The 25,162-nt window shown below is 40.2% G+C and overlaps 1 protein-coding gene across 1 annotated transcript; it reads left to right on the forward strand.

The window, feature by feature from the left end:
- The first annotated feature begins 7,614 nt into the window (after positions 1–7,614).
- EDNRB (endothelin receptor type B) lies at positions 7,615–24,595 on the forward strand. Its single transcript, XM_042839045.1, has 7 exons — positions 7,615–8,451; positions 16,875–16,987; positions 17,153–17,357; positions 17,699–17,848; positions 18,799–18,932; positions 19,493–19,601; positions 21,165–24,595. The coding sequence occupies exons 1-7, from the start codon at positions 7,621–7,623 to the stop codon at positions 21,294–21,296; spliced, it is 1,674 nt and encodes a 557-aa protein (XP_042694979.1). The 5' UTR covers positions 7,615–7,620; the 3' UTR covers positions 21,297–24,595.
- The last annotated feature ends 567 nt before the right edge of the window (positions 24,596–25,162 follow it).

Raw genomic sequence — 25,162 nt, forward strand, 5'->3', positions numbered from 1 at the left:
AGAGAAAGAGAAAGAGAAAGAGAAAGAGAAAGAGAAAGAGAAAGAGAGAGGGGTGGTTCCAGTACAGCTGGGGGAAGAAGGGACAGTAAACTAAATAAATGTCTTTTGTGTAGCAACAGGATGATCTTTTTTTATAGAAGACTTGTTGTGAATCAATGCCTATACCGGTTATATTAAAGGATTATTTTAATAGTGGCAGTGCACCCAAGCAAAAGAATCCACTTTGGTCTTTAAGCTCCCAGTGTGCTGAAATAATAAGAAATATGTATAGAGTGAACTAGAAGATTTTGAAGCTAGAATCATATTGGTAATATCAATAATAAAGTTAGGGTTTGAGACTTCTCACAGAGGCCATCTTCTATAAAGCAAAACAAAAACAAACAGAAAAAAAGCAAAGCAAAACAAAACAAAACAAAAAACCAAAAGCCCACACCAGCAACATCTGAAAACCGAATTCTAGTTTTCTTTCAGCTAACCGAATTCTAGTTTTCTTTTAGCATAGGATCTCCTAGCACTAACCACAAATGTCTGTAAAATGAACATTCAGTTTGAGTATCATGGCAAAGTAGGTCTTACTTTACGACCACATTTTTTTAACTGGTGAAGACTACATATTGCTGCAAAACACACAAAATAACAAAAACGTACATCTGTATTCAATATTGTAAGGACTGGATTTGATTAGTCCCTAAGAAGTAATGCATCTGTACTAACTACAGAATGTGTATGTTGAATACAAAGCCTCCACCAGTACCTTGAAAAGTATAACTGAAGTACCAATCTCAGCAAATATCTGTACAGATGTAATAAAAGGTGGTTTCAATTCATGAGATGATGATCTAGGTCTCCCAGATAACTCTTACAAAAAGCATGATCAGTATGGCAGGCAGTATTGAGAGATTCCTAAAAAGTATCATGCAGCTTCAATCTTCACCACTGGGACAGAAGAGACTGCCCTACCTTTGTCTGCATTGAGAGCTAGTGAGCTACCCAGCTTTTCCCATGGAAATACATTGACAACATCCAAGACTGAGAAAATGACTAAACATTTTTTATCTACAGTTCAATGCTTGTTTGAAATAAAAGTGGGGAGCTTCTCCAAATGTCTGAACAGTGGAGACCTATTTAGACATGTAAGATTTCTGCACTTCTTATGTGTATATTGATAGGGTTTGATAGAAGTCCCCTTGAAGGAAAAAAATGTCTTAGAAATGGAGGTAACTCTTGAAGACATGCAGAAGTTCCCAAGTATTACGTCAGCTGTTAGGATGGGCTGCCATAATACTGTGCAGAAGATGCTCTGGTGTCAAGAACTGATTCTCCTCAGCCCTGTATAGGGCTGCCCCCACAGAAACAGATTTGGTATGGAGCTGACTGGAACAATCCAAAACAGGGGATGCATGAAGAAAAATAGAGTCTGGCCCTCTTTTATTTCACAACTTGGTTTTCTTCATTCTAGCAATTTTTAGCAAAAATAAATAAATAAATAAATAAAAGAGAGGAGATTTAGACTAGATACAGGATAAAGTTTTTTACAATAAGGGCACTTGTAATAAGGATTGCTCAGAGGGATGGTGAATGCCCCATCCCTGGAGACATTCCAGGCTGGATGGTGCTCTGAGCAACCTGATGCAGCTGTAGGTGTCCCTGTTCACTGCAGGGCAGTTGGACTAGGTGGTCTTTAAGGGTCCCTTCCAACTCAAATCATTGTACGATTCTATGAATTTACTGCTGCACCATGGTATCTATGCAACTTAAATTCAGTACATGCTGGTGGATTCATTCTGTCAAGATGAATGTTGTGTTTGTACGACATGACCACACTTGCAGAAAAGTATGGATGAGTAAATCATTGCACCTCTCGTTGAGCTCAGACATTTTGTCTGGATATTAATTTAATCCATACTTGAAAGGTTTGTCTGGAATAACTTCTGTGCAACATCGTAAACAATATGTGGTCAGTTATCACCTCCTTTGAGTACAAGTTATCACCACCTATGAGTACAAACTCATACATTGCTCAGCAACACTAAAAAAAATAGTTTTTTTTTTCTTTTTTTTTCCTGGCTAGATCCTATCTATGTTATCTAAGTTTCCTGGGAGAATCTGTTTCAGTCTCCTACTAGAACTGGAATTTACATGTAAGCATGGTCACTTTCCATCTTGAAATATTATGAAAAATATATTTAATCATTTCAGTAAAATTCAAAACTACAGCTCATACATATTCACAGGAACCAACAGCTACATTGTCAACCCCTTTTTGTAGCTTTTTCCTTAGAAGACATTGATTCAGTGTATTTTATCACATACCCATTACATGCTATTTATAAGAAATGTCAATTGTAAATTTAGCTTTAAATTTAGCTTGTGATTTTCTCTGCTGATGCTCAATAGGAAGGATGAGGTGGATAAGTTTTACTAAGTCCCACCATATTTTTTATCTTTGATTTAGAGGGGAAATATATACTTCAGCTTGACTTAAAGGCTCAAACTGTATTTGAAAAATTCTTGAACTCATAACAATAATGACCGTAAGAGACAGACAATTCTTTTCTGCCTAGTACAGATCATAGAAGCATAGAATCACAGAATCATAGAACAGCCTGGGTTGAAAAGGCCCACAGTGATCATCTAGTTTCAACCCCCCTGCTATGAGCAGGGTCACCAACCACCAGACCAGGCTGCCCAGAGCCACATCCAGCCTGGCCTTGAATGCCTCCAGGGATGGGGCATCCACAGCCTCCTCAGGCAACCTGTTCCAGTGCGTCACCACCCTCTGAGTGAAAAACTTCCTCCTAATACCTATTTGATATGATTGTCTTTCACCAAAATCAAAAAATAGGTCAAAATAGGTATCTGAACTCAGATTTCAGGTTTCATTTGTGATATCTTCTGATATTGTTTTATTATAACTTTTAATGATAAAATAAATAAAGCTCCACTGTTTCAAGAATTAGACGTAACATCAGTACACTACAGCTGTCAGACAACAATTTATACAAGTTGCTTCACTTCTAAAAAGAAGAGGCAAAGCAACAGCCATATATCACTAAAAAAGAAAAAATCAAAAATTAAAAAAAGAATTTCACATTTTGTCATAAATTTAGAGTAAGGGAAAAAAAAAGAGGGAGTTATTCTTCTGTGCTATTTGTTCTATATATAACCATGTGCGGTTACAAAACTGCTGCATCCTTGTTTCTGAACTTCTCAAAGTAAATTGTATTTATTCCTTTAAAACTGTCATTGGTAATGTTTCTATGGCTATTTTGAAAACATAGAAAACTACTTTCCTGACTTTAATTGGCCACCCTAATCATAGAATCATAGAATCACAAGATTGGAAAGGACCTACAAGATTATCTAGTCCAATCGTCCTCCCATCACAATTACTATTACAAGCTAATAAGCCATATCTCATAGCTCCTCATCCAGACACCTCTTGAACACTGCCAGGGATGGTGACACCACCACCTCCCTGGGCAGCCATTCCAGTGCCCGACCACCCTCTGAAAGAAAAAGTTCTTCCTCATGTCTAACCTAAACCTCCTCTGGTACATCTTGTGGCCATTTCCTCAGGTCCTGTTTGTGGCCTGGGAGAAGAGGCCAAACCCCTCCTCATCACAGCTTCCCTTCAGGAAGTTGTAGAGTGCAGTGAGGTCTCTCCTGAGCCTCCTCTTCTCCAGACTGAACAATCCCACCTCCCTCAGCTGCTCCTCATAAGTCTTGTGATCCAGACCCCTCACCAGCTTTGTTGCCCTTCTCTGGACACGTTCCAGGGCCTCAATGTCTTTCTTGTAGTGAGGGGCCCAAAACTGAACACAGTACTCAAGGTGCAGCCTCACCAGTGCTGAGTACAGGGGGATGATCACCTCCCTGTTCCTGTTGGCCACACTATTCCTAACGCACATGCACCCAATGAGCAGCTCACACAGCAGTGTCTATTCTTTCTGTTCTTCCGGAACTTGCACAGTTAGTGGGCAAATTTCCACTGGGCTCAATAAAAACAAAAGCAGACCTGATGCGGCAGATTTCCAAAGCCACTTGGTTGCTGATCAATAGAAAATGAATGAGATTTGCAAAAGTACCAGCAAGCTCATGCTTTCGTTCAGTGAATACAGCTTGCATTAAAATACTCATTCCTGAGGTGCGTCTCGTCATCTTCATAAATGCAATTCTGATGCCACAATCTTGATCACTCTGCATGATTTATTCTACACATAATGGCATAATTCTAAAAACCTTTCTTTTGTTGAAAATCATCCTGGTGGTGGTTACAAGTTATCCAGTCTGTCTAGTTTGTGTATGAGGTTCCAAAACTAATTTCAGAGCATTATCAGCCATTATATTGTAGGACGCCTGCTTTAGCAAAAGGTTGGACTCGATGATCTCACGAGGTCCCTTCCAACCCCTGCGATTCTGTGATTTGGTGATCAGCCACTGATAACTATGCTACATCTGACTTACAATTAAGAGAGTCACTAGCTATAGTTAATAAACTGTTGGTAGAAAATGAAGTGGAAGAAAATATTTAAACAAGTGTCAGGGAGCCTGGAGGATATATTAGATGGTGATTGAACTTCCCTCACTTTGTAGAAAAATGAACTTTAGGTCGGTCAGGAGTATTTCTGCTTTCTGGGGAAAAAAAAAAAAGAAAAGCGAGTCAGGTACATGAGCAGAACATCATCATCTGTAATGAATTTCATACAGTTCAGCATAGAATTTATTTCATAATTAGCAACCTTTATCAGCAGTTAATAAATTACTTGATTAGTAATTTGGACCACTTAGGATAAACAGTCTATTTATTTACAGATGTTTTTCTCCTGTTACAATTTAGATGAATGACCTTAGCTGCTTCTTCATTTATGCTACAATTGATTTGCCAGTCTATATATTATGTGGAACTGAGCTTCCCTTTTTCACTATTTAAAGGAGACTTGTATCATAGCATACTCTCTTTTTAAAATTTGTCAAGTAATCCAAACTCTATAAAGTCAGAGAATGAAGGAAAAAAAAAAAAAAAAGAGGCAAACATAGCAGCCTTTTGGCTCTCTAAAAGTAATGCCTCCTATTTTATTATGTTGGTCCATGATGTCAGAGGCAGATGTTAGTGATATAGCAGCAGAGGTTGAACCTCCCCACCGGTATTCCATTGCATTTTGTTGCTGTGTGACAGATGGCAGCAGAGGAGCAGTCTGACAAAATGGTATCTGACATGGAAGTGCATATGGAGCAAAAGTGCATCACTGAATACCCCCATGCAGCAAAAATGATTCCCACTGACATTCATCATCACGTGCTAAATGTTTATGGAGACCAAAGAGTGGATGTGAGCACTGTGAGGGTGTGGGTGGTGTGTTTCAGCAGTAGTGACAGAGACAGTACAACTCTGTATGAGCATGGCATGCCAAATCTTGTTCACCTTCGGTGAAAATGTATTCCTAATTTCCTAATGGCGGTAATGCTGTTGAAAAATCTTTTTTTTTTTTTTTTCTTTTTTTTCTTTTTCATAGCTGAGCATTTGCTCTATCAAATAATGTTATTTTGCTCTATGTATCTGCTGTAGTTTCCATGGAATTAAATAGGAGGCATTACTTTCAGAGTGACTTTGTATTTCCTTGTCTATCCCTTCATTTCTGAAGACCAGTGAATTTTGTCATTACTGATAATTCACCATAACTAACTATAATTATGAAAAAAGCTGGTGCAGGAAGACTGCTGGCATCCAGAAAAACACCAGGTTCTTTTTTTGTGCAATGCTACAAAGGAATTCTACCTCAAGTATCAGCAGCTGTCTGGAGTTCTGCCTGCACTAATGATTTTACTAAAATTTTCTGAAGCTAAATCGCAATTACTAATAATTCTGAATCTGAAATAAACATTTCCAACAGTAAGAAACATATCCAGTGTAACTGAACAAAAATATTGTTGGCAAACATATCTCTGTGCAACCACTCTACGTCTATTTCTTGATGGTCAGGATCAGTGTAGAAACACTCTAGATATAGAAAACAATCTTGCTAGTCAGAAGCATTTCATAGAATCACAGAATAGTTTGATTTGGAAGGGACCCGTAAAGGCCATCTGGTCCAACTCCCCTGCAATGAACAGGGGCACCTACAGCTTCATCAGGTTAATCAGAGCCCCATACAGTCTGACCTTGGATGTCTCCAAGGATGAGGCATCCACCACCTCTATGGGCAACCTCTTCCAGTGCCTCACCACTTCACTATAAAAAACATCATCCTCACATCCAATCTGCATCTCCCCTCTTCCAGTTTAAAGCCATTTCCCCTTGTCCTGTCATACCAGATCCTACTAAAGAGTCTGTCCCCTTCTTTCTTACAGCTCCCCTTTAGATACTGAAAGTCCGCTCTCATGTCTTCAGCACTTACTTCCAACTAAAAGTTAATGCTATACTAATTGGCAAGAGCTTGTAATAAAAATCAGTGCTGCAAACACCAACTGCAGAACTGGAAATGCAGAAATGCAAACTGAAGGACCTGAAGTGCACATATCTTGAGGTTCTTTCAATTTAACACATTTTGTGTCAAAGAGCTGAATTAGCTCTGCAAAATGTATCCTACTGCAAAATGTAATAGGAAAAAGGCTGAACTTGGAAAGATCACTTTTCCAGCTGGAGTGCAATTAACCTCCTGCTACACTCCTGCAGCTGAGAAGTGAGCACGGTGCCTTCATTTCACAAATGCAAAAGAGGAGAAAAATGAAAATGCCACTACATTAGGAAATGGATCGAGAGTGATTAAATGGGAAAGATGCTGGATATGGCCAACTTCAACAAAGATGAACACACAAAAGTGCAGTTAAATGAGGAACTGAAAAGGCTGTCTGCTACTGTGGCTTCAGGAAATGTTAGCAGGAGATGCTGGAAAGATGAGAGATCAGACCAGCAACTGAAGTGAGCTTAAAAGAAATGTTTCCTTTTTGTTGTTTTCCCCTCTGGGTGTATATCAGTGATGTAGGCAAGTTGGTCATAAACGCAGTGTTTACTCATCCACTCCGCGTATGACTTTCAGCTTCCAGCATAATTGAGATTGGGAAGATGCACATGGGTCTGTTGGAAACAGCCTCACATCCATTTCAGCTGGACGTGCAGTTGTTTCCAACCTTCAGAGGCAGCTCTCGCTTACAGAAGACCCCGAACAGAGATCTTTTCCTTCCCTTATTCTTCGCTCAAGGAAGGGCTCCGTAACTGGAAGGAGCTAAGATCAGAGGCATCGCTGAGGCTGCCGCAGCGGTGAGATAACCGCGCTACATCACACGGGTTCGTAGCGGTCACGACGCTACTGCAAGGGGGATAAAACGCGGAGGGAAACGCCTCTCCCTAGATACTGGGGAGTGGTCCCGGGGAGACCGGCAGGGAAAAACCCTCCTCCTTCGCATAAGCGACCTGTGACAACGCCAAAAGCTGCGTCGCTTTGAAAATTGCTGTGACACCTCAGCGCTGCTGTGGCTGAAGCCGACGCACCTGGTGCAGCAGGAGGAGGACGGAAACAGGGAGGCGCGGGACGGGAGGGCAGCTCCCAGCGGAGCAGGCGGAGGGCGGCGAGAGGGGCGGGAGGCGCGGGTTGGGTCTGGCCGTGACGGACGGGTCAGATGCGGCCCTATGTTTTAGAAAAGGTGGGGAACTGCCCCGCCGCCTGGGTTTTAGCCGCCAGCTTTGGCTGCGCCGCTGACAGCCGCCGGGTCCCTCCAGCCGCGGCGCGGGGCGAGTGGCGGCAGCCGGACGGGGCGGGGATCGACCTGCGGAGCGCGTTTCCTTCGCTCGGCAGCCGCAGCCCCGTAGGCGGCGGGCGGGGAGACCCGGCCCGACCCGACCCGGCCCGGCAAGGAGGAGCGGAGCGGGAGCAGAGTGGGTCTTCCCGGTCACGCTTTTTCCCTTCGCCCCGGCGGGACTCGCTGCGGCCTCGCACTCGCTTCCCGGCCCCGCTCACTGTGCGGCTAGGGGCCATGCCCGCCGCCCGCCTCTGGCTGCTGCTCGCCCTCTTGCTGCTCTTGCTCGGCCGCCGCCCCGCCGCCGCCGAGGGCGACGGAGCCCTGCGCCCGCCGGCTCACGGGCGGCTAAGTCCGGCGGCGGCCGACGGAATCCCTCCGACGGCCGCGCCTCCAGCGCCGCGCGGCGCCGAGCCCAACGCCTCCCGGGCGGCCGCGCTGCCCCAGGGCGGCGGGGGAGCGGGCGGAGGGCGACCGCGTTCGGGTTCGCCGCCGATGTGCACCGGGCAGACGGAGATCAAGGAGACCTTCAAGTATATCAACACGGTGGTGTCATGCCTGGTTTTCGTCCTGGGCATCATCGGCAACTCCACGTTGTTGCGGATCATCTATAAGAACAAGTGCATGAGGAACGGCCCCAACATCCTCATCGCCAGCCTGGCGCTGGGTGACTTGCTGCACATCATCATCGACATCCCCATCAGCGTCTACAAGGTGAGACGGGGGTACATGCTGGGGGCAGAACCCATCGGCTGCGGTGTGGATGTGGTCCCTTCACAGCCAGACGGGCCCTGTCCCGGCTGGAAATAAGGCAGAGATTTGTGCCTGGAGGTGGGTGGGCAACAGAGTCACCTGGAAGCCAGTGCTGACCTAGGGATGAAGGATGGTTGGGCAGCAGGTGAATGCTCTGTTTTATAGAGTCGTAGAATCATGGAATGGCTTAAGTTGGACGAGACCTTAATGCCCATCTGGTTCCAAACCCCTGCCGTGGGCAGAGCTGCCCCTCACTAGCTAGATTAGGCTGCCCAAGGCCCCGTCGAACCTGGCCTTGAATGCCTCCAGGGATGGGGCATTCTCAGTTTCTGTGGGCAGCTATGCCAGCACCTCACCATCCTCTGAGTAAAAAATTTCCCCCTAACATCTAACATAAATCTCCCCTCTTTCAAAAAGAAGACATTCCCCCTTGTCCTATCACTATCTGCCCTTGTTACAAGTTGGTCTCCTTCCTGATTATAAACTCCTTTTAAGTACTGGAGGACACACCTCTCCTTGCCCCGAGGAACATAAGGAAGGCGTAGATGTGGGTACTGCTCAGATCCATCTGTTCCAGTAGGACAGGGCTGGTAGTGTCCTTCACAGGGACCCACACAGTCAGCATATAGGGCCTTTGAAATGTTTGTTCCATACATGCAGTGATGGTGGGTGTGGTGCTGTCCTGTCTGGAGCTGTGAGCTATTTCCCAGTGCTGCAGCCTGAGCTGCAGGACTTAGCCACACCTGCTGCTTTCTGCTCTTTAATGTGATGTGGCTTGGCACAGGAGCACAGTCTGTCCCATCTACCAGCTTGAACAGCATGTATATCCTTATGGATTCATTATGCGTGTGAATCCAGACTCCGGTGGGATGAGTGCTCTGGAAGGGGATGCTGGTAAAACAGAACACCTTCTGCCTGGACAGTGTGCATGTCCCTCAGCAGCCACTGGGTAGATGGACCAGATGACCTTTTAAAAAGCCCCATCCAGTTCAGGTCTCATCCATTGATCAGCTGCTGCATAAAGTGAGCAGAGACTTCATCTCTTGCTTCTCCTCATATATGTGGTTTAAAGTTCTGGGCTGCATTACTTTTATCTTTGGAAAAAACCTGTTGGAGGGACAGGTTTCAAGTTTAGTCTTTTGTGTCTGCAGTGATGAGTTGCAGAAGCTGTTGAAGTGGGAGAATGCTGGATCTTAGAATCAAAATCATAGAATGGCCTGGGTTGAAAAGGACCGTAATGATCATATAGTTTCAACCGCCCTGCTATGTGCAGGGTCACCAACCACTAGAATATAGAATAGAATATAGAATAGAAGGATATTTTATTCTTCTGAAGTACTGTATTACCAAACAGGGAACCCAGAGCTCATCCTGGTTGCATTAAATTCCTGAGCTGGGTAATCTGGGTTACGTGAGAGTTCCTCAGTTTGTAGTATATTTCCCGTACGGTGTGTTTATCATAGTTCTTGTGAGAGCTGTGTAAGTCTGGAATTCACAAAACAAAACAAACTTGTGAAAAACTGTATTTCTGTAGAACAGATGAACCACTTTGTTTCCCTTCCATTTTCAAAGGAGTATAGGGTTGCTGAGTTGCTGAGCACGAGACTTTGCAATTTCAGTGACAGTACTGCAAAATTAAATCAATGATAAAGTGCAATAATATGATGCTGTCCTTATCTTGATTGAATGCCACCAAGTATATCAGCGTGGGTAGGTTGAAGTGGGAGGAATAAAGGGTCAGAGGCAAACTGGTAAACATTATACCAGCTGCAAGCCCAGGGTTTTGTTGTTCCGGGAGGATAAGGCTGGGAGCTGAGTAGTAGCCTGCAGGTGCTGAATCTGCTGCATGGCCGCTCGTCGTGGTGAGCAGCCCGTAAGAGAACTGTGTTATCCATTAGAACAGTGAGTTGAATACTGGCTGTTTTAAAACAAGACTTTTAAATAAATGGGAGTAAATAACAAGGCAGACCTTATGTATGAGCAAGTGTTCAACTTAAGGTGATAACTCTTTTTCTTATCAATTCTGCATCCATTTAATTCCACCCACAAAGCGCCCACAGTACAGCCAAGCGCTCACGCTGCCGTAATCACCCAGCAATGTGGGAAAACAAAGGCTAGCAAGGACGCAGTTTGTAAAACAAGTGCGCTTCACTGTTGTAATTCGCAAGTTGAAACAATTTCCAACTGAATGAAACAGATGTTCAGAATTGCTACCAGATCCTCACTTAGCCAGGACATGAACAGGAACATGAAAGGATTTCTTTTGTTGAATACCATCAGCTTCCTTAACTGCTCTTGGAGTAAAGAACATGGAAGTGTCCTTGAACACTTTCCAGACAGATCTGTAAGAGAGAACTCAGAATTCACACTAGGAGCATCGTTTTATTAGCTATTGAATGTGATAAATGCAAAAGATGTCCCCTGTGAGTATTTAAGTGAGTGGTGTCCAAGGAGCACAAATGAATGTTTACATCACTCATTTGAGGGTATCTGAAGAAAACCACATTTTCTGTATACTGTGAGATAAATACGGTCCAATGTGTAATACACTAATTAGTCCATTGCAGCTGATAAATGTGATGAATGCGTTCAGTAGAAGATGGGAAGCACTGGAATCATTCACACCATCAGCAGAACAGATACAAGATTAGGGAAAGAGGAGCACTGTGTTTTGGGAAGCAGAACCTGGAAGGCATTTCATCTTTCAGGGTCCTGGGAAACAAGCTGGCTTTGGCTGTATCCCCAAAACTGCAGAAGTGAAGTAAAGAAAAGACTGAGACTCTCATTCTGCAGCAAGGTGCTTTGCCAAATTTCTGCCAGTTGTAGTGGTTGTAAATATGCTTTATGCCTACATCGGCTCCACCACCATATCTTTGTTCATTGTTAGATTTTCTCTTTAATTTATTAGACTTTCTCTTTGCTGAATCTATGGATAATGAAAGCAGTGACAGTTTGTTCTTCTGACGGTACAGATCTGGGAGGCTGACACTTAGCTTCCCAAATTGACAAAGGTGATGTCTCATGTCAGATGCCAGAACAACATCAGGACAAACTTAATGCCTTTCCACAGCAGTAGCTCTGCTTCTTATATGTATATCTGTAGTGATATCAGAATGTGTAGCTTTATAAACTAACCAAACTGTGTAACACCCTCCTTTCTCTTCTTATGCCAACCTCTCTTATTTTTAATACTCATTCTCTTCTATTAAACTAAATTTATGGTCATGTTTCAATGGATATCTAACAGGGGAAAGATCATAGCCTTTGCACACTTTTGTGTGGCCTTCTGAGCTCTGGTTATCAATCTGCTGTGGCATAAATAAATGAGGAAGAATGTCTACCTGGAAATACTGTGATGGATTCCTTTATCACAGAGTATAATTTAAGAGTAGAGGAAGGGAATTTCAGAGAAGGAGCAAAAATTGGTGTTTATCTAAGAAAATGATCTAAGGCCAAATTCAGCTTTGTGGGGTGTTTAATTAGTTTAGGATTTCTTCATTGTCAACGAATGGAGGTTGTAGGCACTTGGCAAATCATAGAATCCTTAGAGTTGGAAGGCACCTTCAAAGGTCATCTGATCCAACTCCCTTGCAGTGAACAGGGACACCTACAGCTCCATTAGGTTGTTCAGAGCCCTGTCCAGCCTCACCTTTGGTATCTCCAGAGATGGGGCATCAACGACATCTTTGGGCAACCTGTTCCATCGTCTCACCATCCTTACTGCAAAATACTTCTTCCTCAAATTCAACCTGAAGCTACCCCCTTTAAGTTTGAAACCGTTTTGAATGGTCCAGCAAAATAACCTACCTGGACTCCACAGACTATGGGGATAAGTTTGTTATGTAGTCAGAAGGGAAGAGTCTACCCTGAGACCAGTATATGGAGTAGCAGTAACGCCTGTATGGTGAAAGTGCATGCAAACAGTCTTCACTATGGGTCTCCAAACCAGAGTACATTAAACATCAGCATAGATTTCTAAATTTAGAGTAATTTTTTTTCTGTATATATATTATTTATGCCTACATTTACTTAAAATGCATGTGACAAATTTCAAAACAAGTTTTCATATTCTCACTTGCTCTTGTTTGGTTTTGTTTTTGTATTGTTTTAGTAGCTTTGTTTTGCGTTTGTGTTCCCCAGTCCAACAGTGGAAGAGCTTTCTTTATGGTTACTTTTGATGCAGTCCTTACGCTGGTTTGTGGGATTGCAGAAACTTTTGAGTTTGACAAGACATTACAAGACTTATGTCATTTTCAACATGTGTGTGTGTGATACTGTTTCATCTTAATTTAGTTTTTTGGTTTGTTTTTTTCCAAAAAATATAGTCAGTAAGCAAAATTTATGAATAAAGGCAGATGAAAAGGGAATTAATCATGTGTCGTACATTGAAATTTAGACTGTTAATTGGATGGATCAGTAAGACATTCCTAGATCAACTGTGGAAAAAGAAATTAATTTTCTAGTCTGAAGAAAAGATCCCATTCTGACATATGAATAAACCCTAATTATTGTTAAATACTAGTACATTTTATAATATTGTTTGAGTCTCTGACCGTAAGCTTAATTTCCTGGGCAAACCCATGTTGTGGAGAATGCTTGCTCCCATGAAATACTGAAAAATCTTTATCCACCTGACCTCCCTGTCTAAAAAGTGAAAATCTGCCAGTTGTTTCACAGATGTAACAAAAAGTGTTGTTTGTGAATTAGTTGTACACCTGCGTGCCTGATTTCATATATAGCTCTGCAGTGCATAAATACGAATATCAAGTCCTACCCCACTGTGAACGAGATGTAGTGCAAATGCTCAGCCAGGAGGAAGTAAGTTCTGCTTAGCATTTCCACATGCATTCATTACTTCGGATTAGGACAGAGATGTAAATGAGTGCACACCTTGCTGCTACTTCTTGTCTGACTGTGGAAAGCCAACAGTGGTGGGCTGGAGCTGTGGCATCAGCCCTCAGGCTGCTGGCTGCAGCCGCTGGGCCAACAGGAGTGGTGCATTGCTCTCACATGCTGGGATATTCCATAGCAGATTACTAACATCCCTCTTTTCCTACACAATCAAGAGGGAGCAGGGCAGGAACTGTAACTTGCAGGTGTGTCTCTGAGTCACAATATCTCTTGGGGCTACTTTCATTGCTGAACAACTTTCACATCAGCTGAGGCCTGGCTTGAGAAAGTATTTGCTAGGAGTGCATCAGATGTAGAAACAGGGATTGTTATAGAAGAGTTCATTTCAGTTTAATTTCTCATCGTTCTGCAGTGTTCTATCTCATAGAATCATCTGAGTTGGAAGAAACCATTATAGATCACGTAGTCCAACTCTCCTGCAATGATTTTCAGCACTTCAGTCTTAGCAGCTGGAACTGCCCATGCAAAACAAATGACAATAAAACATTGGGAAACCCCACTCTGAATACAACCAGTGGTAGAGTTCTTTTGACATTTTACTTCTGAAAATGCAATATTATTTTTCCCTTTCCTGCCATTTGGCATTATCTCATGACTCAGAGTCATTTGTCACTTGTAAAATGGGACTCTTGTTGTTACAGATACCCTGCCATGAATCATAAAAAAACTGTTATACCCATATGAAATTGTATTAGACTCTTTCAATACAAAACTAAGACTAATCAGTTGTTCTTGTCTGCAAACGCTCTATAACTATTTCTTACTGAATACTTTCACAGAAGTTTTTTTCACTATACTTTAAGGCAGCATTTTGAAGAGATGGAAATACAAAGGACAAACAAACAACAAGAAAGCATATGTAATTCAGCAATTAAAATCCTTCTTCCTTTTACTATCTGTATTTTCAAGCTTTTGCTGCAAAGTATATCATTAGCTACTTGCAATACCATGGTAAGGAAATGGATGACTCATGCATTAAAATGCTCAAATTTCATAATACATCAGCTGCAAGAGATAAAGGACGTGCTTTTCCAATCCAAGGCAGACAGCTGTGCATCCATTCTGCCTCTGATTTAAAAGCTGGCTGAATGCAAGTAATATTTTGATGTGATGCTAAACCCAAACTAATTCCCCCTTTCTCTCAGAAGCGCACATTCACTCATGTGCGGTGCAATTATAATCCAGCCATATGGCTTCCAAACTGGAGCTGGCTTTGATCCAGGCAGCTCGGAGCACAGGTGTGACTGTCTGCACCTGAGAGATAAGCATTAGTTCTGGGAAGTTTCATGCGTGGCTGAACGGTTGTGATTTTAGGAAGAGAGGGAGAGGGAGTGTCTTGTACAGACACCAGCTAGCTGTAGCTAAAATTCTTCGGTAGGATCTCTCGATGGAAATTTGATCAATGCTCTGAATTTCTGCTTGGTGAAGAGCAAAATATTTCCATTTTAACATGCTTTTTTATGAATTGGTTCTGACTTAATCTATACAAATGTACAATATACAGTAGATACTATAAAGAAGTGTACAATGACTTTCTTTTAAGTCTTTGATTTCTCTAGCATCTTGGTGTGTGGTAGAGTGGAGATTCTCTGGCTAATTGATATGTATAAATTAGTCCAGATGTCATTTGATTCTTTAGAGTGTACATTTAGAAAACCTGTAATTATTCACATTACAATTTTAATAAGAGTTTGTTACTCTCATCCCCCTTTGGCAATTAAAAAGAAGTCTCAGGGAGAGGCTTTGCTGAAAATACTTCAATTACAATCTGAGTTATTTTCCCACATCACAGAAGCAAAACGTACTGTACAGTCCTTACAGCTTTCTCCCTACTTCCTCTGCTTTATTGCTTTCCATGAAACTCAAGAAACATAAATCCTTAGAATTTATTTTTCTGCTTTGTTTCTGCAGAAGCGTTACACTCCTCATCCGACTTAAGGATATCATGGAAAAAGTAGATCAAAGCAGGGTTGTATTACAGTTTTCTTTCTGCTGTTCTTTCAAAGATCCCCTTTCAGCATATGACTAAAGCAGGGTTTTGTTGGTGTTCTGGTCACTTCATAGGGATTTCCAAAAGCACATGGTCATGAAATGTACTTAACTTCCTTCATGTGGAAATAAAATTATATTTAATTTATACCAGTGCTCTTGAAAAGCTTTCTAGCCCATGTAACTGGTTATCCTTTAATGCATATGTAGGTGTGCTTGAAGACTTCCCTAAACAAAACTAACATCAGTGGACAACGCTGTGGTTATTTTCAGTCATTTTGATCCTCAGCAGAATCCATGCTACATAGTGATCTGTTTATTTTCTTACATTCCCCTGAAAAAAGATGTCTGAGGGGATCTGAGCTGAGGGAAGGATTTTGTAATCTTGTGCTTCTTCTCTCTGTTTTTACATGTTGAAGTCCTCTCTCAGCATTAGATCCAAAAGGCCTGATTTGAAGAAATTTATGAAAAACAGATCTGTAGAGATGAGCTTAGATAATGTAACTAATTACAGAAACTCAAAAGGTTTACTTTTGTATAAAACAGTTGCGACTATTTCTTGGCGTAACCCCTGTTCTGGAGAGCCATGTTTTTATGAGGAATTGGAAGATTTGGCCGCGGCTGTGATGTGTTTGAACCATTAAAGCAGCTTGCAGTGGAGTACAGAGATTAAATATTTCTAAACTGAAGCTACAGGCAAACAATTCATAGCTTCATCTGTGAGGAAAGTGCTTTCTGTGTCCAATAAGACTTGTTCTCTAAATCAGCTAGAGCGCAGCAGTGGGGATTTGTCAGAAGATTTCTATGCAAGTATAAGAAACAGGGATTGTGATAGAAGTAGATACAAGGTGTAGTATTGCAAATTATTGGTCAATCGCAAAACTGATCAATAAAGATCTCCAGCACAGCATTCATCTCATCTGTGAAATCTTTACATCAAACAAGCTAGTTGTATTCCTTGAATGGAAGGAAGGAGGACCCTCAAGAAGGCCCCTCATGGTCAGCAAAAAATTGTGGGACACATTGCCCTCCAGTCTAACCCATCTTCTCAGCTGAGGAAGCCTCGACACTCAGTTTTCAAATAACCCCCACCCGAGGTGTGCAGCTGTTTGTTGTGTTTCTGTTCTGATCAGCCTTGAGTTGTTTTCTCTGTTTCTAATAAATGGAGAATTACTTTCAGGAAAAGCCTGAAAAAACCAATACGAGGAAGTGGGAAATCCTCGCTTTTTCACCATGAACACTGAAGTGGTGAAGTTGGAAGCAAAATGAATTGAATTTGCAGGGCTTGATAAGTCAGGATTATGCCTGTGGCTGTGTTGCTACTGTTCAGTTTTTAGGACATGCACTTTTGGGTCTTTTTTTTTTGAAATGGTTCTAATGAAGTTTTACAAGCTGGAAAAAAAATAGAGAAAAATAATATGTTACATCTAAGGGAATTATTTTTTAAAAATTTTTCATTTCTAATGGCTGTTTTCCTTTTACAGCTACTTGCAAAGGACTGGCCCTTTGGTGTCGAAATGTGTAAATTAGTGCCCTTCATTCAAAAAGCATCAGTGGGCATCACAGTGTTGAGTTTGTGTGCCCTCAGTATAGACAGGTGAGACCCATTTTTCCATCAAACTCTGTACTCTCTTAAATAAGGGCACTGCCCCAAATTCTCTTTTCCATTCAACTAAGATGCTGAGTTTAAAAGCCAGTTAAACCAGACAGCTTCTTTTTTTTCTTTGTGCTTTTAATCTGCAAACATATGCTGTTACTCCAGGTACCGAGCAGTTGCTTCTTGGAGTCGAATTAAAGGAATCGGAGTGCCAAAGTGGACTGCTGTTGAAATTGTACTCATCTGGGTTATATCGGTGGTATTGGCTGTTCCTGAAGCTATTGCATTTGACATGATAACAATGGAGTACAGGGGAAAGGATCTCAGAATCTGCCTGCTTCACCCCATACAGAAAACATCCTTTATGATGGTAAGACACCAAAGGTGGTATCACAGCTCTCTGGAACAGCTGCTTCAGCCTTCGCAGTGTTCTGTGGATCACAATGTTCACGAGTGTATGAGAAATGCATCTGAACATGTTCAGATGAAATACTGGCAAATTTCTGAACTATGTTGGCTAAATAAGCACCTTCAGAATACTTGTCTTTTTGTGAGTTGAGGGCATATTGCTTTCTTGTCCTGTTTTCTCAGCTGTAACATAACACCTTATATAGATATTTTTTCAGGACAGACTGACCAAGTTTTTATAATATACTTTTCAAAATTGTATTTAACTCTTCATGCTTTTTTTTTTCCTCTTCCCTTTTCTAGTTTTACAAGCAAGCTAAAGACTGGTGGCTGTTCAGCTTTTATTTCTGTTTGCCACTGGCTATCACAGCACTTTTCTATACTCTCATGACCTGTGAGATGTTACGAAAGAAAAGCGGGATGCAGATTGCTTTAAATGATCACTTAAAACAGGTAAAAATTTATCCCTGACAACTTCGTAGACTTTATGCCACATCATTGTCTTACGCTTTTATTACTGCTTCAAGATTACTACTAAGGAGTACTTCCTGGCAGTGGTGCTAATAAACTCATGTATGTATCAAAGCTGTTAGAAGCCTAAGAAGTTCAGTGATGATCGCAAGACACTTGTTCTTATCTGCTGTCAGTACTCTAGATTTTATAGGCTCATTTCTTTGTAATAATGAGAGCTGGCTATTTTGTGATTGAAACTAAGATCATCCCATGATATAGAAGCTGGTGCTGTAGAATTGTTAATTATTTTTGAGTTAATTTCATGCCAAACTGTAGTAAAGTTATCAGTGTATCAGAACAAAACACATTACAGAATATATTCCAAGTTAGTACTGTATCAGAGGGAAACATCATGTGTCATGAATGGAATTCTGAAAACAGAGAATTAATTTACATTTGTACTGTAAAATATATTTGTGATCCATGTTTTTCTAATAGACTTATATTTTGCATGCTAATATGCAATGGTGATGTAAATAAGCATGATCTTCTTTGATAATGCTATAATTTCAATCTCTTAGAACCATGAATGGAAGGGCTGAGATCAAAGTGCAAGAAAATGCAGTTGAAAACTAGCTGGCCTTTGAAAGTGATTGAGCTGATGACTATCTTCCTCATTTTGATTTAAAAGACTGTTTATGTCTGTGATTTTTCATGTCATTACTCATACTTCAGTAAATTAGAGATACAGGGAATTGGTGCAAGACGTCTAAAACAACAAAGAACATTAAGTACATATTCCAAGAAAGTAAAGTACTCTGATGTTCTCATAACTCCTATTTTTATAGGGATTTTATTTTATTTTATTAAACTTTCGGATATTGGAAGGAAGCAACCATTAAGAGAGACACAGAAACTATAACAATGTTCTTTCCAATTTTCATTTTCAGAGACGCGAGGTGGCCAAGACTGTGTTCTGCCTGGTACTTGTTTTTGCCTTGTGTTGGCTTCCACTTCATTTAAGCAGAATATTGAAACTCACTATTTATGATCAAAAGGACCCCAATAGATGTGAACTTTTAAGGTGAGACTACACAAATAAAATACATATGGGCTGCTGAATTCTCCTTAAGGATATTTGGATTTCCCAGTGAATTAACTTGTTCTGTATATCTGAAGTTTTCTTCCTTATCTAGAACATTTGTGTTTCACTCCATTAACGGTTGGGAAATTATAAGGAAGACCACAAACAGAGGGCTTCTATCCTGTTTGCCCTGTCTTTTCCTGATCCGTTTTGGGACACTCATTCTGTCTTGTGACATTACGTGGATGTGGGGGACATTCTGTCCCCATTTTCCATTTCGACTGAATAGATAAGATTAAACCTGTGAAGAAAACGTTGGGAATATTTCCTCCCAGAAGTTAAGGCAACTGGATCTTTTGAAATTACTTTCATGGGAATGGTCTACTGATTCAAACTTTGTCATTAAGCACAATCATTACCTGCATGAGTTAGTCCTATTGACAGAGGTCCCTTTATAATCACATTTAATATTTCTTCTTTGTTGACCATAGCGGAATCCAATCGTTATAACTGTAAACATTTTACGAGAAAATGAGAAGTCTACTTTAATTTTCACACAGCTTTTTTCTTGTGATGGACTACATTGGCATTAACATGGCCTCACTGAATTCCTGCATCAATCCAATTGCTCTGTATTTGGTGAGCAAGAGATTCCAAAACTGCTTTAAGGTAAGAGACTGTTGGGAATTGCACCTCTGGTTAAGAGATGGTGTCAGCTGTAAAATTCATTCTATAGCACACACACAAAGTGTTACAAACCTTCATTGAAGTTTACTTTAAATTTCAGTTGCATTATGGTAAGTATTCTCACCTTCTCCCTCTGAAGCTATGTAGAAAGGTACTGAGGATTCCTAGAGTTAAAAAAAGAGAACAAAATAGCATAACGTGTAATAAACCCTCCTAGCACCATGCTCATCAGGCTACATCATTTCCTGACTGGTCCTGGCACGTGGCCACTTTGAGAGCCCTGACAAAACAGTCTCAGGCTGCTCTCTGGAGATTCGTGTAGTCATATCCTCTGCAACCCAACAGAGGGGACACACTGACCCCATGTTCCCCAGAAACTTACTGAGCACTTGGTTCAGTATGTGCATAGATAACAAAGAGTGTATGACTATTCCCTTGTCACTTTCAAACACCAAGGGAAAGGTCTGATCTGCTTGTAGTTTTGTCTTGGTTTGTGTCAATAGCCTAGGCACTCATTCTCCACAATGGACTTCAGGTTCTGGTTTGCAGCCCTTCTCCCACCAGTCCTACAGCTTTACAGCCATCCAGATCTACCACATCCGCTCATGAAATGTCTAGATCTGACATCCAGCAGCACCAAACAGCACTGGTGTTTTTTGAGCTTTTTTGAGGCCACTCCCTGTCTTCAGACAATGATCAAGATTCTTACACTGCTGTGCAGAAATTCTTATGTTTTTCTTCTTTGCAAGGCATTTAACAGTTGATCATTGCTAGGCCTATTGCCTAGTTTTGTAAAATCTTCAATGGCTGTAATTTTCAGTCAGATACCAGTCAGCTCTACATCTAGTAGTCTAGAAGTGCTTTGATGTCTCCCTCATACTTACAACATGTTGCAAAAGCTTTAAGAGTTGGCCTCTTATTCCCTGTCTACATTGCTGGCACTCTGAAGGAATAACCAGGGTTAAGAACACACAACAATCAAAGTCCTGATTGTGCAGAGAGAAAAAGCCTGAGACAGAAACCATGCAATACCCCCTCCTGTCAGGACCATAGGAGGACATTCAGAAGCCAGTCAGTTTGTAACACCAGCAAGAGGGCTGAAGTACATCTGCTACAATTTGTGTAGTTTTTCAACATTCTCCTATTTAATCTTTTTTTCCCTCTAAAAATGAACTAAACAGTGCTTCGTTTAGGAAGTACAAATTACTCCATAATTTTTTTACAGGAAAGATTGTGAGAAAAAAGAAGTGATTTTATTTTCAGATGCATGTAGAATTGCAGACCAGACTCAGCTAGTATGTATGTGGCTGGAATACTGCCCTCCCTGCCATCCAGCGCTCAGCTTGCTGCGGCTAGTTGTGATCTAAGCAGTGCAGAACATAGCCTTGTTATTTTTGGCTTACATTGCCTTGACAAAATGGAAGCTTACACATTGTCTCTTTTGTAAAGTACCATTGGAGAAGGGCAGTGTGTCCATGCGTCCTGCAACATGCGCAAAACAAAATGATGCTGGATGTTCATTGTTCATTCCTTTCATTTTTACAGTCATGTTTGTGTTGCTGGTGCCAATCCAAAGATCTGTTGTCCCTGGAGGAAAGACAGTCATGTTTAAAGTTCAAAGCTAATGATCACGGATATGATAACTTCCGTTCCAGTAACAAGTACAGCTCCTCATAAAACAGGCATAAAAGGTATATTCTCATGTATTAACACTGGTGCCTTTTGAAGAAAAAGTGGCAATTACTTTTAATGAGGTGGTAGCATTCAGAAAACTTTAGTTTTGTTTTCGCACAAAGAAGACTTGATAAAAAGAATTGCCCCAAATCTGTGTAGCTCTCAAAACCATGGACATTTATAATGTTGTCACTTACAAAACATGAAGAAAAGCATAAAAAGTCATTGTTAGCACTTGAATCCTTCTGAATCAGCACTTCCGAACGATCCCTGCTTCCTGTATATTAAATCACCATTTGTATTCACCGTAACAGTTGTAGGAACTGGAGTCACAGTAATTACTAAGCAGTATAATATAACTTTAATTGGGTCAATGCCAGTATTATGTATAACTCAATATATTGTATTATCTTTTATAAAGCAGATTAACCACCATCAGTGTTGTTTTGTTCTTGGTTTTTTATTTTTATTTTTAAATAAAACCTGAAATATGTTGTAATACAAGTTTAAATGTAAAAAAGTAGAAGTTTTTATCTGGGTTTTATAGATGTAGTTAATTAATTGTTAAAGGATGCGGTCAAATTGAAAGTGCATTTTGCTCAGATGATTGTTTTACCCATTGTTGTAGAAGGAACCTCCAAGGCCTACAGAAATACTGTTCTGTAGCCTCTTTGCTTATTCAGTGCATTTAGCAGTACTGGAGTATGATCCATTTAACTGTTGCCATGTTATTTGTGTTGAATGGCAAGAGAAGAGAGAAAAACACACAAAAAGCAATAGCATAGAGTAGTAGATCCATACAAACAATGGCTAGTATTAGAAACTACCAACTTTTAACTGAAAACAAATTGTTCGTATCCGTTTGTAATGAGTGGGCATTCAAGAGTCCTAACAGCTTTCTCAAGATACTTTTGAGGCAGTCAAAGCTGCAGTTGGCATACTGTCCTTCAGAAACAGCAGGTGGAAAAAATGTTAGAAAAAAAACAGCGGGAGAATTTGAACATTTGTTTTCATATGGATTTAAGTCTTCACAAAGAAAAATAATTCACAAACTGTGCTTTGAAAGAGCAGTATTATGTAGCACACTCAATGTTGTTTTAAAATGTTCTATTTCGGTAGTGCCACATTTATGGGCTTAAGAAGATGTGTGATTAGTTTCTGCTTCTGTAAATAGTTTAGTGAAGCTTAATTAATTATAAAGCATTAAAATATGGGCAGGACCCTGTAAAAAGCAGAAAGATAAAGATGCCTGTAGTAAACATGGTGTGTGTTGCCAGGAGCAATACACATTTTGTACATACATAACAGGTCATTCTTTGGCTTTTCGTGTCCTATGAATTTTTTATTAAAGATGTCCCCAAAGACTTATTAACATATTTTGTGCACTAAGGCATGAATCTTTCAAGAAAAAAATATCATATAACATGTTTTTATTAAAGACATTTTTTTCAGTAGACATGGTATTTTATTATAATAAAATTATTTATCAAAACTCAGGATTTTTTTTTTATTTCCAAATTTTACATATAAGGACTTCTCCCTTTTTTGTTCAGCCTTAACTCACTTTAGATTTTTTTTTTTAATCAAGTGCCTTAAATATGATCAAGATGAAAACAGTTTTCATAAAATGTTCAGCTGATATTTCTTTGGATGAGGTTCATCTCACTGGAGTTGAGGTAGTTGATACTTTAAAGACAACTGAAAATAGAGGTGAATTCCATCCCTGGTGTTGCCCTATCAAGAATTAATAAGTTTATGTCTGTATAAACAAACTAAGGAACTAAGCACATGCATTTGAGCATGTTTCTGTGTGTGTGCGTGTGTGAGTGTGTGTATATACATTTGTTTTCTACCATTAGGTTGCTGTTACCAGCTTTCTCTGCAGCACAAACACCCAACTGCTATAATACTGAAATTCTGAAGAACAGAAATTTTAATACATTCATATTTATGAAACATTTTTGGCTTCACTTTCATGAAAACTGCCGTGGGAAGCAGCTTTTTTTCTGTGAAGCGTGTTTCTTCTGCTAAGAATGGATAATCAGTTAAATCCTAAATTCGATACTGTTCAGTACTATTTTCATCAAGTTTTATATCATTACAATATTGTACATGTATATCATCGTTGTTTTTATTTAAAATGTAGCTGTTGCATTGTGTAACATTTTTCATTTTCCCTAGATTAACTCTTTAAGACAAGTCTTGCTATGTGAGTGCAAATAAAGATCACGTGTATTGCCCACTTTTCAAAGTAGTATGTACATATTTGTACACTTTTTGTCTTCTTTTTTTTTTTTCAGTATTTTTCAAAGCAGTATTTTTGCTAAAGGTCTCATTTTCTGTAAAAAAAAAAAAGTCAAGAATGTTGCTCTCATGTACTTAAAAGAATATACAGAAGAGATCAAATGCATCTGTGTTCTACATAAACTATTACTCTTATAGTGAATAGTGACATTCTGTAAAGTTCTAAGTAGAGATCTGTTCATAGAACCTCTGAAATCAGCGAATGTTAAACATTCAGTTCAGTTGGAACTGCATTAAGGCAGAACTTTAAAAAAAAAACAATGCCTGAAATTTGCTGCCTTGAATTAAAAGAAAAAAAGAAAAAAAGAAAAAAGAAAAAAAAAAAGAAAAAGAAAGATGCTAAATACTCTCTTTTCTGGACTAGAGAATTGAAAAGCTAAAAAGAGAAAGAGGGTAAAATCAGTTGTTGGGATAAAGCATCCCATGTAAGACTCATTTCAGCCTCAAACGGGGCGTTGCAGGTAGCAGAACAACTGCAGAGAGAAGTTCAGTGTAGCGTGACTGAGGAAGAGTCATTGGTCACAGTGGACTGAAGAGCTGACAGATGATGAAAACAGATGAACTTGGAAGAAGCTACAGCACAGCTCTGTGCTTTGGCCTTCAGATGGCAGTTAGATGTTTGCCGCCGCTCTGGATTCTGCCTGCATGCAGCTGAGTTAGGAGAGGAAATTCCAGGCTGGGTGGACTGAACTGATGCACTGGTACTACACCTCAGAGAAACTAATGGAAAAGGCAGTGGTTATGGAGCATCTACTGTGAGCTGTGGTATTTCAGTGTCCCAAATGCCTCTTAATCGATTAAGATGCAGTAGGTTTAGCAAGAAAATGTTTGTATTGAAATAATGTTAAAAGGACTTTTTAAAAATTGTTTTGTATAGCAATGTAAAATAATTCTGTATTTCATTTTCTGTGGTCTCTGGAAATAGGAATTCTTGTGGTATAGGCACTGTAAACTAATGAAATTATCAATAAAATATTCAAAATTTCAATTCATTAAAAGATGTTTCTGATGTTATTTCTTCTCTGGGGTCTCAATTATTTACCAGTAGCAGGTAAAAAGTGAGTATTTCAGAACTGAAAATAAAAGCCTTTGGTCAAGATAACTTCATGCTGCTAGTTGAAAATTGGGAACAGTTCAGACTTGCATACGCGTTGCAAAATTGTTTGTTAAAACAATCAGTCATGCCTATCTTTGCTGTGCTTGTTTTTGCTCAAAATGCCAGTTGCAATCTCTCTACATACCCATATATAGTCAGAAATCCTGCTGTATTAGGGGCATAACAAAAAAAAAAAAAAAAAAGCATGAAACTTTAGATCTGTGTGCATTCTATACTGGAATAAGCCTTGTGAAAACCATCATGTTTGTATGATGACTGTAATTTCATGCATATTTCAATTTACCTTCAGTAAAGCTGTAGAAAATTATATCAATCTAAATATTCTGTTGTTCAAATATATAAGTTTTTATGCTTGCAGTATCTCTATATTGCAAAATACATTTCCTGCTATTGGCATTTGGTCGCAGGCACTTAAGTTTCCTCCTGTTCAGTTGGTGACCTGCTGCAC

The sequence above is a fragment of the Centrocercus urophasianus genome, unplaced genomic scaffold (assembly GCF_019232065.1).
Source record: "Centrocercus urophasianus isolate 14NV4802_14NV808 unplaced genomic scaffold, USGS_Curo_1.0 seq_9, whole genome shotgun sequence".
In the NCBI taxonomy this organism is placed as follows: domain Eukaryota; kingdom Metazoa; phylum Chordata; class Aves; order Galliformes; family Phasianidae; genus Centrocercus; species Centrocercus urophasianus.

Bases quoted from the DNA above. Each gene is read 5' to 3' on its own strand.
- EDNRB (XM_042839045.1), top strand. From the start codon at position 7,621: ATGCGGCCCTATGTTTTAGAAAAGGTGGGGAACTGCCCCGCCGCCTGG. The intron at 8,452-16,874 runs GTGAGACGGGGG...TTCCTTTTACAG, and splicing joins TCCCCATCAGCGTCTACAAG to CTACTTGCAAAGGACTGGCC. The intron at 18,933-19,492 runs GTGAGACTACAC...ATTTTCACACAG, and splicing joins AATAGATGTGAACTTTTAAG to CTTTTTTCTTGTGATGGACT.